Genomic DNA, 14,014 nt, shown 5'->3' with positions numbered 1-14,014 from the left:
TTATTTCTAGAGGTTCTTGTTTAGTCCTCTTAGCCTCTTGACGTTCTTTTATAGATACAAGGACTCTAGACTTCTATGTGATGGGTCCTTTGGGTAGCACAAAAATGGACTTCGTTAGGTGTTTCTAGCTCTATGAGCTTGTAAGAGCTAGATTCCGATGTTTTGATTCCACTTGCATTCCCCTTGTCTCTACTATTCTTCTTTGCTTCGGCACCTCATATGTGATGTTCGCGTTTGTGTTTCCTTTGTGGCTTGAGAGAGGGCTCTTGCACTATAGATAGTTCTACAACTACTCTAGCTTAGGCTTTTGTCACCCCTCAAAGAGGAATTATTTCACAGTTAGCCTTGGATGAGTTGAGAGAGGGGATTATTGCAAGTCTCTAGGACCTTCTTGGCATGTCCTAGCTAGATGATCAATGTGACAACCTACACAATACCTAGAAAGGATTGGCCAATTGGCCCTTTTCCTCTCTAACTCTTCATCAAAGTAAGGGGAAATATTGTAGATAGTGTGGGCCAAAAATGATTGAGCATGTCAAAATTGTAGCTTGTGGGTCACTTGTGAATTCTCTAATTATTCTTACGAACCTTTTTCCTATACAATCTGTAATTTTTTTCTTGAAGTTCCTTAAATGATACCCCTTTGTAAAGAAATATGGGACAAATTTAAGAATTAAAAATGTCCTTCTATAGAACCCACGTGATAAGTACATATATTTTAGGGGACCTCCTAAAGTGCTAGCACAAGTGCTAGGCTTGTCCTCTCTATGGTACACTTGAGGTGCCACTACTGATGATTCCTTGACTTTACTTGGCTAGATTAAATTCTCCTTAGGTTTTGGAGTGTTTGATACAATGGTAGAAGGAAACTTTGAGGCTTGTCATTTGGCATCCGATTGACTGAGTGACCATTCTCTTGCATAGAGTGCAGCCTATGGTGACAATGAGAGAGCATGTTCTTTTTCCATAGTAGACAAAAATCACACCATAAGGTAAGTCTTTGTGCTTTTGCTCTTGGCAGAGCCTTGCTTCACACACTTCAGTGGGATGGTCGTAGCCTCCACAACTTACGCATAAATGTAAACTTGGCTTTACATTTGGCCTTTGAAAAAAAGGATTTTTCCATCTCTAAGGGGTTGGCTTAGGCTCCCAGAAGTGTGTAGAAAACTCATCAAAATGTATGTGTTTCCTTTGATGCATTTCTCGAGCCATGGAGCATGGTAGGGACTAGTTTCTATTTTCTAGCCCTAGCATAGCCATCAAAAGGTTGATATTTTTTTGTCAACACCAATCTCATTTTCAGGCTCAATGGCCAATGTAGATGGTACAACTAGATGACCATAAACATTCTTTGTGGCGATTAAGGATTGCACCTTAACAACAATTATTTAAAGTTACATATCTTTTGCCAAGTAAAATAGAATAAATTTCTCAATTTATAAAGCTCTCTAAGAAGCAAGACACAAGACACTAATATGTCTTGACTTGGCATTTCATTTGTTGGACATTGACATCTAGTTATGTTGTGCTTCATACGTGAAATATTATTCTTGAAGGACTTTCCATCTTTCTACTTGAAGTACAATATCTAGGTGAGGATGGTGTGCATGCATATAACCATGCCTTTCATCTTTGTTGCTTGTTGACGAGTCCACTGGTTTTCCACCAACACAAGAACGTTCATTCTCCACTCAATCGGTATCCATACTTTGACGGTCCTCTTGCCCATGGGAAGGAAACCTAAGCATAGCCAAAGAATATCCTTGAGTTGTGCCATAAACCCTAGGCCCTACATGCCCAATCCCATGAGTCAAAATTGCTCGTAATTTTGTTGTGTTTCATGCCTCTTCAAGTAGCTAGATCTTTGCATAATCTTTCATGTGGTTTTTCTTGGTGTGTACTAGTCCTTAGAAGGCTTCACCACACGTGTTTTGGTCCTAGATTTCTATTTAAGCCACAAGATTGCACCATCCAAATGTTACAAAAATTCTTGATTCCAAGAGTCAATGGAAGATCCCTTGTAGCTCAATCCTTAGGTCAATCCTTAGGTCTAAGGGGTTTGGGTCAAAACTAACCAAAACAACGATTATAAAATTTCCAAAAGTTTGAACCCCTTAAATTTGATTCTCTTAAATGACCTTTCTTTGAAAACCCCATCCTAAACCATAAGTGTAGGTATGAGTTGTAGAGATGCTCACCTTCTCCGTTTTGATTGAAAGAATTCTGGAACTGGTGTCTAGACAAGAAAGTTATGGCAGTAGTAGTGTAAACTTTTTTCTTATTCCTTAAAAATGTTTCTAAATGCTCATATTGTTTCCAAACTTCAGAGCATTTCGAAACAGCTCATATCATTTCTAACTGGTCAAATTGCTTTTGTACTGCTCAAAGTGTGTAAAACTTTGCACTGTGATATATTCTCTAGAGTAAATCCATCCTTTTAAGTCCATTTACAAATGTCAATTCTTCAAAACTTTCTCACTTCTACACGCCCCTACCCTTCTGACTTCACTAATAGAGTCCATTTTTGCAAATTTTGTTCCAATGTTCCCCCTATAAGTTTAGATCATTCAAGAGCAAACAATGGAGGGCTCAATTCTCTCTATACAAAACGCACAAGCATGTGCATAGTGTCACGAGCATACTAGCATGCAAGAAAGAAAGAGTGCATACACTCAATAAAGTATAGAAGAGAGTAGAGAAAAAGAGAAGCTATTCATTGCCTCAATGTGAGTATAATCCAAGGTTGTGAGTTATGGAATCCTAAGCTTGTTGCACAGGAGAGAAAGTGTCTTACCTAGAGATAAGATCTTAACTTTTTCACATTCTACAAAGTGATATCTAGACCAAGGGCTTGAAACTAGTTGTCTAGCCACCGAACAATAGTTAACTAGTCTTGGCATATGTTAGAAGTTCATGTAATACAACTTGGATCTCATATGATCCCAAAATTTTGTAGAATCATTGCATTACATTCAGCATTGCCATTTGATGTCTCAAAAATATTAAAACAAATATGCACAATGTTCGAAAGTGCCCATAATACCTTTTTAATTTTGTATATTTCCAATGAGGGCACAAAGTTGTATGCTTGCTCTAATCCTCAACCTTGTTCTAAAAACTTTCACATCACATAACTATAATAGGCATCACGGTTGACTTTTGACTAGGCATTTAACCTTCCCAAAATATTCTTGTAACACTTTAAAAAATGATGTGTTTAGACTCCATACACCAATATTAGGCCTTGGTACCCCACTTTCGCCATCCTTATCTCCTATCATAATTGACCAAGCTTTGACCAAAGTTGACTAAAACCCTAATTGGCATGTGTAACCCTTGTGTGTTGCTACAGGTGCACACTGATGCATGTGAACACACTTAAGACACTACTATTTTTCCCTCACTTAAGTGTGAACACACTTAAGACACCACCTTTTTCCCTCACTAGGAGGCTAATTTTTCCTCATGCTTTGCATGTATGCCTATCACTCTCTAGGCATACATTATCCATCACGCACAATGCATACACCCATCATATATGACTACAACATCCTTGTAGTCACACCATAATCAAACATAGATAATAACATAGTTATAAACATAGGTGTGATTCATTGGAAAAGGGCGAGTAGAAAGTATAAAGCCACCACATTCACACCCTATGCATAAAGGCAAAACAAGTTGCATTGCCCATGCAATAAAGTATCCAAATGTTTTTAAATGCAAGGAAAACAATTATAGCCCAACCAGTATTTTGAGGTTATGAATTTCTAATCTTGCAAGAGGAAGTACACCTCAATGAAACTCAATCCTAAAGGGTGAGATATTGTTCAAAATTTTCTATCATCCACTGTAACATTGTTTTAAGAGAACAAGATTTCCTTCCCTTTTTGATGGACTAACAAAATGTAGAACAATTTATTCATAAAACCATATATTTACGTTTATAGTTTAGCCTAGCCTACAGAGAACTTGCAATGAAAAGGTTACCCCCTTTGTGATCCATATGCTCCATACTATCTTTATGCATAGAGATTTGATCCCTCGGTGATTACTTATGGTTGTCTACATTAGTACAAAAACATAAATTGCTATATACGAAGTATAAGGAATGCCCTTGGCCTTGTCCAAGCTCAAAACCCATGAAACATAACGAACAATTGACAGACACTGACGAACACCCCTTAAAACTTATAGTCAATTGACCACCAAACCCACTAATCAAGCGACATGTAGCTAGTATACATGTAACAGCATGCCCAGATGATGAATTTAAGAAGAGAAAGTGAGTTGCATACAAACAGATACAAGAGACAAGTCTAATCCTGAGCAATAGAGTTAGAATACTCATGTGAATGTCATGAGGAAGATACACAAAGGCTCAAACTATGAAGGTGAATTTCCTTACAAATAGCACATACATTTTGTTGGCATTGGATGAAGGAGCCAACAATCCAAGGCACTACAACTCGAAAAATGAGTTAAGAGTGATAAATGTGAAGGTGGCATGAATATCAACAATGCAGGAGATGACTATGAAACAACCAAAAACCAAATAGCGAAGGTACCCACCAATGTGACGTTTAGGGACCTCTCTCAAGATGCTCTATGTTACCCACCAAGACAGTTCCTCCTCAACTATTGCAAACCTTTTGCTTCATACTTTTTCAGCAAATTTTTGGTGTCAAACCAAGATTGGGGCATATCTAGATCATATCTACCTTCTCAGTAAGAAGCTCGATGAGCCCTGACAAAATACAAACTTTGAACAAGAGAGGCCAACAAAGGACCATGTTATTCTTTTGCACACAATAAACTAACGCAAACCTAAAAAATATTCTGTAAGTCAAGAACACGATCGAAACAGTACAGATCGCTATAACAAAGTGAACTGCATAGCAACCAAGTATGGGACAGCAAAAGGGGGGAGTAATTAATGTGCAAGTTTTCTGAGAAATACATTTTTCTAGGAAGGTGTAGGTGTGAAAACCCTATCGGAGTCAAAATAAAAAATGCTTTTGTAACTTAGCTATGAATATTCATGACATTGCAACTTAATCAAACCCAAAAGCCAAAACTAAAACTTAGAAATGCTTCGTTTTTCTTTCCGAATATAACATTATGAGATGTCATGTTCGTGTACTGTACTGTACCAAAAGTACGCGTATTTTGATTGCTTTGATCACATCATGGACCCATCCGTGTATTAAGATTCAGACATGTGAAGCCATTGTTACCAATTGGGAAACTTTGACAGGTGATATCATGTAGCACTACATAACTTACTTTACCTTGAAGCTCTCCATCCCACAGAACCTGTCCTGGCGAGACGTACATGTTCTTGTTCTTTTTTGAGCTAGCCCCTTCTTACTAGTTGAAGAGAGAAAAGAATACAAAAGCATTGATTAGGTTACATAATTGAACCTGCCTTGTTGAAGTTCAAACTGATGGTCTGACCTCACTGTTTCGACAAACAACAAACCTTGCAAATAATTCAAAACAGCATCATCATAAAAAATTCAGAGTACAATACCTTCGCAGTGCAACCTTGCAATTGCCTTATCGATGACTGATATCATACAAAAGAACCACTGGCTTTTAGTTCAAAGAGCAAATAAACATGCTGATTTTTGTCGCAATCACATCAAACTGGACCATTATTTACTCAATATAAGAGACTTCAACTTTGGCAATAAAAAACTGCTGACATTCAATATACACGAGAATAAGGCCATTCAAGTGCACAAGTTACCTCAAAAGCTCGATGAGCCTCCGAACGCTACCACCTCTAAAAGTTAAAACGGTTGTGTATGAAAGTCTTCCTTACAATAAGGGAATGAAACTGACTACTGATCACCCTCGTAGCTTTTGTTTGAATGTGGACTTTCCTCAATCAAAAGCTCCGTTCTACACTTATGTTGGATGGACTGCCCACATAACTAGCATGGGGGAACAATCACAAGAAGACGACTTCTGAACATGTTTAAGGTGCTGCAGGCGCTGAATTTTGTGTGCTACCTTGAAAAGAGTCTTCAGTTGGCCGCACGTAAACCTTCTCCTTTTTCACTATCTCAGCCACAATCCAGCGCTTTCTCCTACTTAGAGGTCGGGAAGGATCAAGCCTAACCTGCACGGCAAAGTCCAGACACATTGGAAGTTTGTACAAGACAAAAATAGTAGGAAAGATAATAGCCATGACACTTGACCATAACTGCATGGATGCATGTGTGTAGGGATATGCATTTTTTGCAACGTAGTACCTGCATTGTCTGCCTTTGAATTTAAGTGTTTACCAAGGACCTGCCTCAACCTAAGGGATGTATCACGTACACAAGCAATACTCCTAAACTACCACATGCCTTGTGGTCGAAATCTTGTAGAGATCATCCTGTCCCCTAGTATGAAGTGTTAAAAAACGGTTTCCTAACATAAAGAGAGACTTTGCCTTTTAAACTAAGGGACATGTGAATCACTTATTTCTTTAGCATAAAGAGACTGCCTCTTTAAGAAGATGCCCACAAATGCTTTCGTATGTGGCCTTGTCATCCAAAGTTAGTCAAGTGGAGGAACTGAAGGTAAGGAACAGCGACGTAGAGAAGACAATGGAGCAAGGTGGATAGGTACAATAAGTGTACTACGAAAACAAAAATTAAAAGGTGTGGAGTAAGGGTAATCACTACCAGCACAAAAAAATCGTTAGGTATTGAATACAAATAGGCATACATATCTACTTATGCATGCTTGCGTACATGTAAATGCAAGTATATACTATACACACATACTTACAGTAATGTATACATCATATGTACACAACCCTAGATACATGCATGCCGACAATGCATGTATGTGTATTTTTGTGCGTGTATAAATTTCCACTAGTACGTTAAAAGTACTGAATACCACTACGTATTTTTCGTACGGTATGTGAAGCCTGACAAATACGCGTTTCGAATGCAACGTTGCAATCAAAAGTGGTATTATCAACACTAGTGGTGTGGTCTTCCTTGTTCTAACAAGGTATCTATTCAGCCACATTTTTGTTCCCATTTCTATTTCTGGTACTATTTCCCTCTTTCTCTTTTGTACTAGGAAATTTCAAAAACTCCAAATTTTTGTAGTTTCTGTTTCGTTCTTGTTCCTGTTCCCATAAATGAGTACACACTTGCATTAACAACGTTTGCTTTCTCCCATGCATGGCATGCCTCTATTGACAAGCCACTTTACTGCTAAAATGAGTGGAGAATGTGCTAAAAGCACACTCAAAGATGAGAAAAATTTCTTGCAAAGTTTTCAAGTAATATAATAAGGCGAAACTTGATAATGATATCACAGACAGTGGATTGTGAATGTGACTAAAGTCAAAAGGGAGGGAATGTTGATTAGGACTGGGAGAGATGAAAAGGGCATTCCAAATCAGCCCACAACAGCAGCAAATCAGGCCCAAACAGGTGTAAAACAGCAGCAACCAGCCATATGCTCCTCTTTGGCGCAAAGATTCAGCACCTCGAAAGGATCTCTGATCACTGATCTGACTCTTGAGCACCAAAGCTCTTAACTCTATGTGATAGTGGCATCGGAAAAGGTAAATCGCACGATGAATGAGTCAACAACCAGTGATGACAACACTCTCTGAACATGGACAGCCACATAGTCTCCACCGGGTAATTGTAGATCTCGCTCGGAATCAGCTTGCATGTCAAGTACACGGAATTAACAGAGACGAGAATGAGCAATCTTTGTGTTATCCTGCACTTAATGACTATAACGTTATGTTATTGATAATTCCTTTTAGAGACGGGGGGGGGGGGGGGGGGGGGGGGGGGGGGGGGGGGGGGGGGGGGGGAGATGTCAAAGGTGGCAGTGGAAGATGCAATGAAGACAAGAACTGGCTCACGATCTAGTGTGTACCTCGACTCCGATCTAGAACACCTACAATGCCATATGTAATGTAGCTCTATCTCTGGCTACATTACATATGTCATTGCACAGTGTACTATGAGAGAGAGAGAGAGAGAGAGAGAGAGAGAGAGAGAGAGAGAGATCTGGGAAAGGCTCTCCATGCTGATAACAATCTGCTCATACAAGTGACCGAGGGTGGTCCCGAATAGAATTGACATGCCCAATGGATAGACCCGAGGTGCACACAACTACGACTGCTACTAAAGCTGCCAATTGCTCCTACACACAAACCACTGACACGGCCTCGACATGTGCATCACCTCCAACATGCTCTGAGAGCATAGATCTCGTGCATTTCCTCCTGGCTAGATCTAAAAGTAGATCTAGATCTTAGTCGAGGAAACCTACCACTGCATGGCCACAAGGGCTATGAAAGGCTTCCCTGAGGTGGTACTGCACCGTGGAGATGATCACTGAGCACTGCTCCTGCTGCCCATGAAAAACGCTGGGCTGCAGCTTGCTCCCCTCCTGCACGCCGCCGGCTGCCTCAAAAAGCAGAGGTGAGGGCTGCCCAAAAACGTTGGGCCGCCCCCCCTCGTCCCCTCTTGCAATCGGCAGAGAACTGGCGCCCCTGCACGGGTGCTCAAAAGCAGGCTTGGAAGTGATTCCCCCCCCCCCCCCCCCCACCAGAGCTGCTTGGGCCCCTAAGGAAGGGCGCCCCTAACTGGGCTGAATGCATGCTTGGAAGTGATATCCCCCCCCCCCCACCCCCACCTGCTGCATATATAGGCCAGAAACCAAACTGCCCGACCAAGCCACATGCCTCCACGACCCTGCATAAATATTCCTAAATAGGGGAAGTGATCCATAGGATCCTGGGTGTCAGAGTGTGCAGCCGAAGGTGAGAGAGAGAAAGAGACAATGGCACGAGAGAGAGAGAGAGAGAGAGAGAGAGAGAGAGAGAGAGGAGGCAGATGGTGGAAAGGCTGGCAGTCCAATAACTCCAGATGGCTACATGGTGTGAGATAAGTTGTGCACATCTAACCCTATGTGTACGTGGACAAGCTACTTCATGACATGGGTTCAGTTCAATTAAATTAGAAGTGTTCTGGCACTTTTGTGAGTTTGTTAGTAGACCGTGCATGTCCAAGCACTGAGTAGATGCATAACCTCTGGTTCCACACAGCATGATCATCAGATTAGCATTAGAACAAAAATCAGCTCCCCCCCCCCACTGCTGCTGGCTCCCCCCCCCCCCCCCCCCCCCCCCCCCCCCCCCCCCCCCCCCCCCCCCCCCTCCCTACACTGTCCCCACCCCCTTCAGCCCCTGCGCGTTGCCCCTCAGTCCTCCGCTGCCCCCCCTGTCTGCGCACTGCCCCAAAGGCTGCCCGTAGCCTGCTGCCCTCCTCTCGCTTTGCCTTCCCCACTCCATTCCCCCGCTTGCTGCTGCTTGTGCACCCGCACATTACACGGCTGCCCTCTTCGCCCTCGCCGTCCCCCCATCCCCCCCCCCTCCCCCCCCCCATCCTCTCCGCTCCCGAAGGCCCTCTGCACCTGGCTCGGTAGCACTTTCTCTTCGGAAAAGTGCCTGGCTGACTTGTTTGCAGGTTTTTTCTTCACCGCCCGCTTCTTCGACTCAGCAGTAGACACAGATGGAGGCTCCAGCTTCACCACAGAGGGACTCGCCTGAAGCCCCCTCGCCCGACCCCGCTGAGCCCACCATTCGACTTGCTCTCTCGCCGACAGAGCAAGCGAGCCTTGTCGCAGAGGTAGAACGCTTGCAGGCGACTTCTGTCATCTGCAAGGTTCTCGGCACTCGTCCTAGCAGAGGAGAGCTGCGAGACCTGCTCCAGGCCCGCCTCCTCGCAGAGGTGGGCAAGATCTTGGATGTCCAGATTCTCGGACGGGGGTACTACCAGATTGAGTTCGAGACCTCCGAGATGGCCTCCAAGGTCATAGCTATGAGTCCATTGGCCATCCGAGCATCACGCGCCCACTTTCGACAGTGGCGACATGGTTTTGACCCGACTTCGGATGTGCTAGTAGAGGAGGCGGACATCCCCATCTCAGTCTGCTTTCCGGGTTTACGGAGGGAGTACCTTCCACTTCTCTCCAGGATTGGCTCCGCCATCAGGACTGTCCTGGAGACACCTCGTACGGCAGCATCAGTAGCTACCAAGGCGGCTAGCATCCCTTCAGTTCGAGTTTTGGTCAGAGATACCTACACGCTCCCGAAGGTCATCCTTCTGCCTCGGGTGAGTGGGGGTTGGTTTAGGCAGAGTGTGGAGTACTCGGGTCTCCCGAACCAGTGCTTCATTTGCAGACAGATGGGCCACCTAGCGAAGGCCTGTCCACGGAGGAGACCACGACCCGCACCTCAGCCTCAGCCTCAGCCCCAGCCTGCCAAGGCTGGGCCGCAGCCACAGCCAGCGACAGCGCACAGATTCAACGCCACCCTCCGAGCCTGGGGCTCCAGCGGAGGAGGGGTGGCAGCAGGCCCGTGGCCGTCGACGCCAGGGGCCACAGCGACAGCCTGGCACTCAGAGTGGCCCTCAGGTGCCTACTCAGCAGCAGTGGGTTCCCACGGGGAACCGCTTTGGTCCTCTTGAGCAGGAGGAGCCCCTACGCCAGCCTCCACCTCCGCTTCACCCTCGCCAGCCGCTCCGCCTTCCGATCTCCCCTCCTCCTCCTCATCCCCCCCCCCCCCCCCCGCTCTCTGCTCCCGCCCACTCCCCACCCCCCCTCACCCCCTCCCCCCCCATGTCTCTGTCGCCCCCACCCGCTTCTCTTCTCCCCCCCCCCCCACCCCCCCCCCCAGCCCCTCTCCCCTCCTCCTGCTTCAGTACCACAGTCGGCTCAGGAGACTGGTCCCTCGCCGGCGGCTAGGAGATCTCTTGGCAGCGCCTTTGCCACGAGTCGCCTAGCGAGAGAGGGTCAGCCCTTCATGCAGCCCCCTCTGCAGATTCAGACATCTTCTCTTGCAGCTATCCCTCGTGGTCTGACGGGCATTGACCTCCGACGCCGCTGGGATTTCTTCGATTACGGGTTCACTCGCTTTCTCGGCGATTCCGCAGCAGACCACGAGGCAGCCTGCTTCAGAGTCCACGCTTTGTTCCTCGCCGCTAGGGGGACAGAGGCCTTGGACTCAGCAGTTGGTTTCTCCTTCCCCCTTTGTGGTAGGACTGAGACAGAGTGGTCCCGCGACTCAGTGGTGGGATGGTTGCATACACAGGTTCTCGAGTTCTCTCACCACATGGGAGAACTTGGCATTACAGATTTGCTGCAGACTTTGTGGCCACTGGCCAAGTTTGCGGCGACACCCCCAGACTCAGCAGGATGTAGACACATTGTGGTGTACTTTTTTGCTGATACGCAGTGTTTGCCTTGCTATGTATACATTCATGAGGACTCCTGGACAGAGGAGGTTGCTTTACGCACGGCTCGCTCTGCTTGGGCTTGGACCAGGCACTCACTGCAGTCTCGCCTATCTAGAGGACGCTCGGATGCGGATTACTCCCCATCCAAGTCAGCCTCGAAGATAGCTCGTCTTGCTGCTGCGGCAGCATCTGTTCTCTCTCGCTCCCCATGAGGATCGTCTCGTGGAACGTGCAAGGACTAGGTGGGTCCCAGTTTCAGCGACAGCGGGGCCGATTGCGTCAGGAGCTTCAGCGTTGCCTTGTGGGAGGAGAGATTGATCTCCTTATGCTTCAGGAGCACCATTTGTCTGAGAGCCGCATTCGGCGATGTGGTCAGATTTTGCGTGGACGCTATGATACCTTTTGGTAGCTGCTTTTGGACCTGGAGGCATCCAGGGAGGGGTATGTATGACTATTGCGGACTCATTGCAGCAGGCCATTGTGGGCAGAGGGATTATTGTGCCAGGCAGGGCTCAGTGGATTACTACTATGCAGGTTCAGGGTGGCCTTGTGGGTTTCCTGAACATCTATGCGCCCAATGTGGCGAGTGCTCGTGCAAAGTTTTGGTCACAGATTGTTGAGTCTTTGCCACGGGTTGACCAGTGGTGTGTAGGAGGGGACTTCAACATGTTGGAGGACCCTTCTGACAGGATCGGAGGCAGCCATGCTACTGTGCATGGAGTCGAGTTAGCAGCTTGGGAGAGGTTGTGTATGACTTTGAGGGTCTCGGATACATGGCAGCATTTTGGCTTTGTGAGGCCTCCAGAGAGTCTTGCCTTCTCTAGATCGGACCGCAGAGTGGGAGGAGTGAATCTATCGCGCATAGATCGCTTCTACACTAGTGACCACTTCAGTGACTTGGGGGAATCAGTGGGCATCCTGGCAGGGACATCCTTCTCGGACCATGCACCAGTGATCCTCACAGTGACAGACAGGCAGAGGAGTGGGAGCACGATGCTTCGCATCCCAGAGCGGGTCTTGTTGGACTCAGCACTCAGAGAGAGGGTCGAGGCTCTATGGAATGAGCAGATTTTTGGTGTCACAGCAGGTTGGTTTGAGAGGCTTAGCACTCCCTATACGGGGAGATGAGCTTCTGGACGCTGAGTTTGCCGACGACTCAGCCTTGTACTTAGAGGGCCAGGAGGCCAATCTACACAGATGTGAGCAGGCTTTGGAGACCTTCTGCTGTGCATCGGGCGCATTGATCAACTGGAGAAAAACAGTGGCTTTCTCGGTTGGCAGTGCTCCTGTGCCAGATTGGATGCCAAGAGAGGGTTTCAGGTGGATTCCTCCAGGGACTGCAGTTCGGTACTTGGGTTGTCAGGTTGGTCTAGACTTGTCCCCCGAGCAGCAGATTGCTCCTCTTCTCCTGTCCATCAGGAGAAAGCTGTTACATTGGAGCTCAGCACGACTTTCGCTGGCTGGTAGAGTAGTAGTTGCCAACCAGGTGTTGTTGGCGACTATGTGGTACATCACTTCTTGCTGGATCTTCTCGAGTTCTTGTATCAGCCAGGTAGAGAGGCTCATCAGAAACTTCCTTTGGTCAGGTCGCGATACTCAGATTGCCCGAGCCAAGGTGGCTTGGTCGGTTATCACACTTCCTTGTTCTCAGGGAGGGCTTGGGATCATTGATCCTGCACAGCAGAGCAGAGCCCTTCTTGGGAAGTTTGTCGTCAGAGGACTTCTTCCAGGCGAGGAGCCCTGGAAGGAATTCTTGTTGCAGAGGCTTCGTGCCAGGGTGCCTCAGTCAAGAGGCCCTTGGCAACCTTCGACCAGATGGATCTTTTCAAAGCTGCGCCGAGTTGGTTTGAGCAGGAGACTGGAGGACAGATTCGCTGTGAGTTTGCTTCGATCTTGGGAGCTCTTACGGCGTGGCCTAGAGCAGAGACAACCGACGTGCACGGAGGAGCGCCTACGGCAGCCCCTCGTCTGGAACCCCATGGTTAGCACTCAGAGAGGCCACTTGGTTGGGAGTCGGCCTCATGTTTCTTGGGGTCCCATGGCGGCAGGTCCAGCGCGTTCTCTAGGTGACTGGCTAGAGTTCACAAGTTTGTCAGAGGAGGTGCAGGTTGTCCAGTTGCAGGGCATGAGAGGGGTGCAGAGCATGTGTCAGGACATCTCAGAGTCAGTTCCAGCTGAGTGGCTCACGCCTCTCGAACTAGTAGCACCTCGGTGGATGGGAGCCTTCACACGACTGGAGGTTCTCATTTCAGTTAGGGCTTGCTCAGAGACTGTCCCAGCCCTGTTCTTTGAGCTTCAGGGTGGGGGACGATTACAGCGAGTTGCAGTAGAGGCCCCGCAGGTAGCAGAGTGTTGTTTCCAGAGGATCCGAGTTGTGGGCATCTGTGGGAGGACTTGCGTCATAGACCCTGACCCAGCAGCTCTTGAGACTGGACACTGGAGGCTATGGGCTTGGGAGTGTTGTCCACTGGCATGAGTACAGTGGGATCCTGGTGAGTGGCTATGGAGGGACCCCTTCTCTTCTGCCGACCGCCCAGGAGTCCCCTTCTTTCAGTACACTGTTTAGCTTGGACATCATATACTTGCAGCACAGAGAGAGGCCCGCCCCGCTGCAGCACGTCATTGGCAGGAGGAGGGCCTCACAGTCGAGTTCTTGGCAGCTTTTTGGCAGAGGCTGTGGGACTCCAGACAGCCGAAGCGAGTCACCTTGTTCCAGTGGCTGGTTGCACACAGAGCCA

The 14,014-nt window shown here is 46.9% G+C and overlaps 1 protein-coding gene across 1 annotated transcript in view; it reads right to left on the bottom strand.

The window, feature by feature from the left end:
• Nucleotides 1–5,685: 5,685 nt before the first annotated feature.
• LOC147455210 (uncharacterized) overlaps nucleotides 5,686–14,014 on the bottom strand; it is a 41,985-nt gene continuing 33,656 nt past the window's right edge. The window contains exon 2 of the mRNA XM_086515221.1: nucleotides 5,686–6,127. Within this exon, the coding sequence (XP_086371347.1) occupies nucleotides 5,984–6,127 (144 nt within the window). The 3' untranslated portion in view covers nucleotides 5,686–5,983. The remainder of the gene's footprint in view (nucleotides 6,128–14,014) is intronic.

The sequence above is a fragment of the Adiantum capillus-veneris genome, chromosome 6, assembly GCF_014529385.1.
Source record: "Adiantum capillus-veneris isolate H3 chromosome 6, ASM1452938v2, whole genome shotgun sequence".
Classification (NCBI taxonomy): Eukaryota; Viridiplantae; Streptophyta; class Polypodiopsida; order Polypodiales; family Pteridaceae; genus Adiantum; species Adiantum capillus-veneris.
This window is presented reverse-complemented; position numbering and strand designations above follow the sequence as displayed.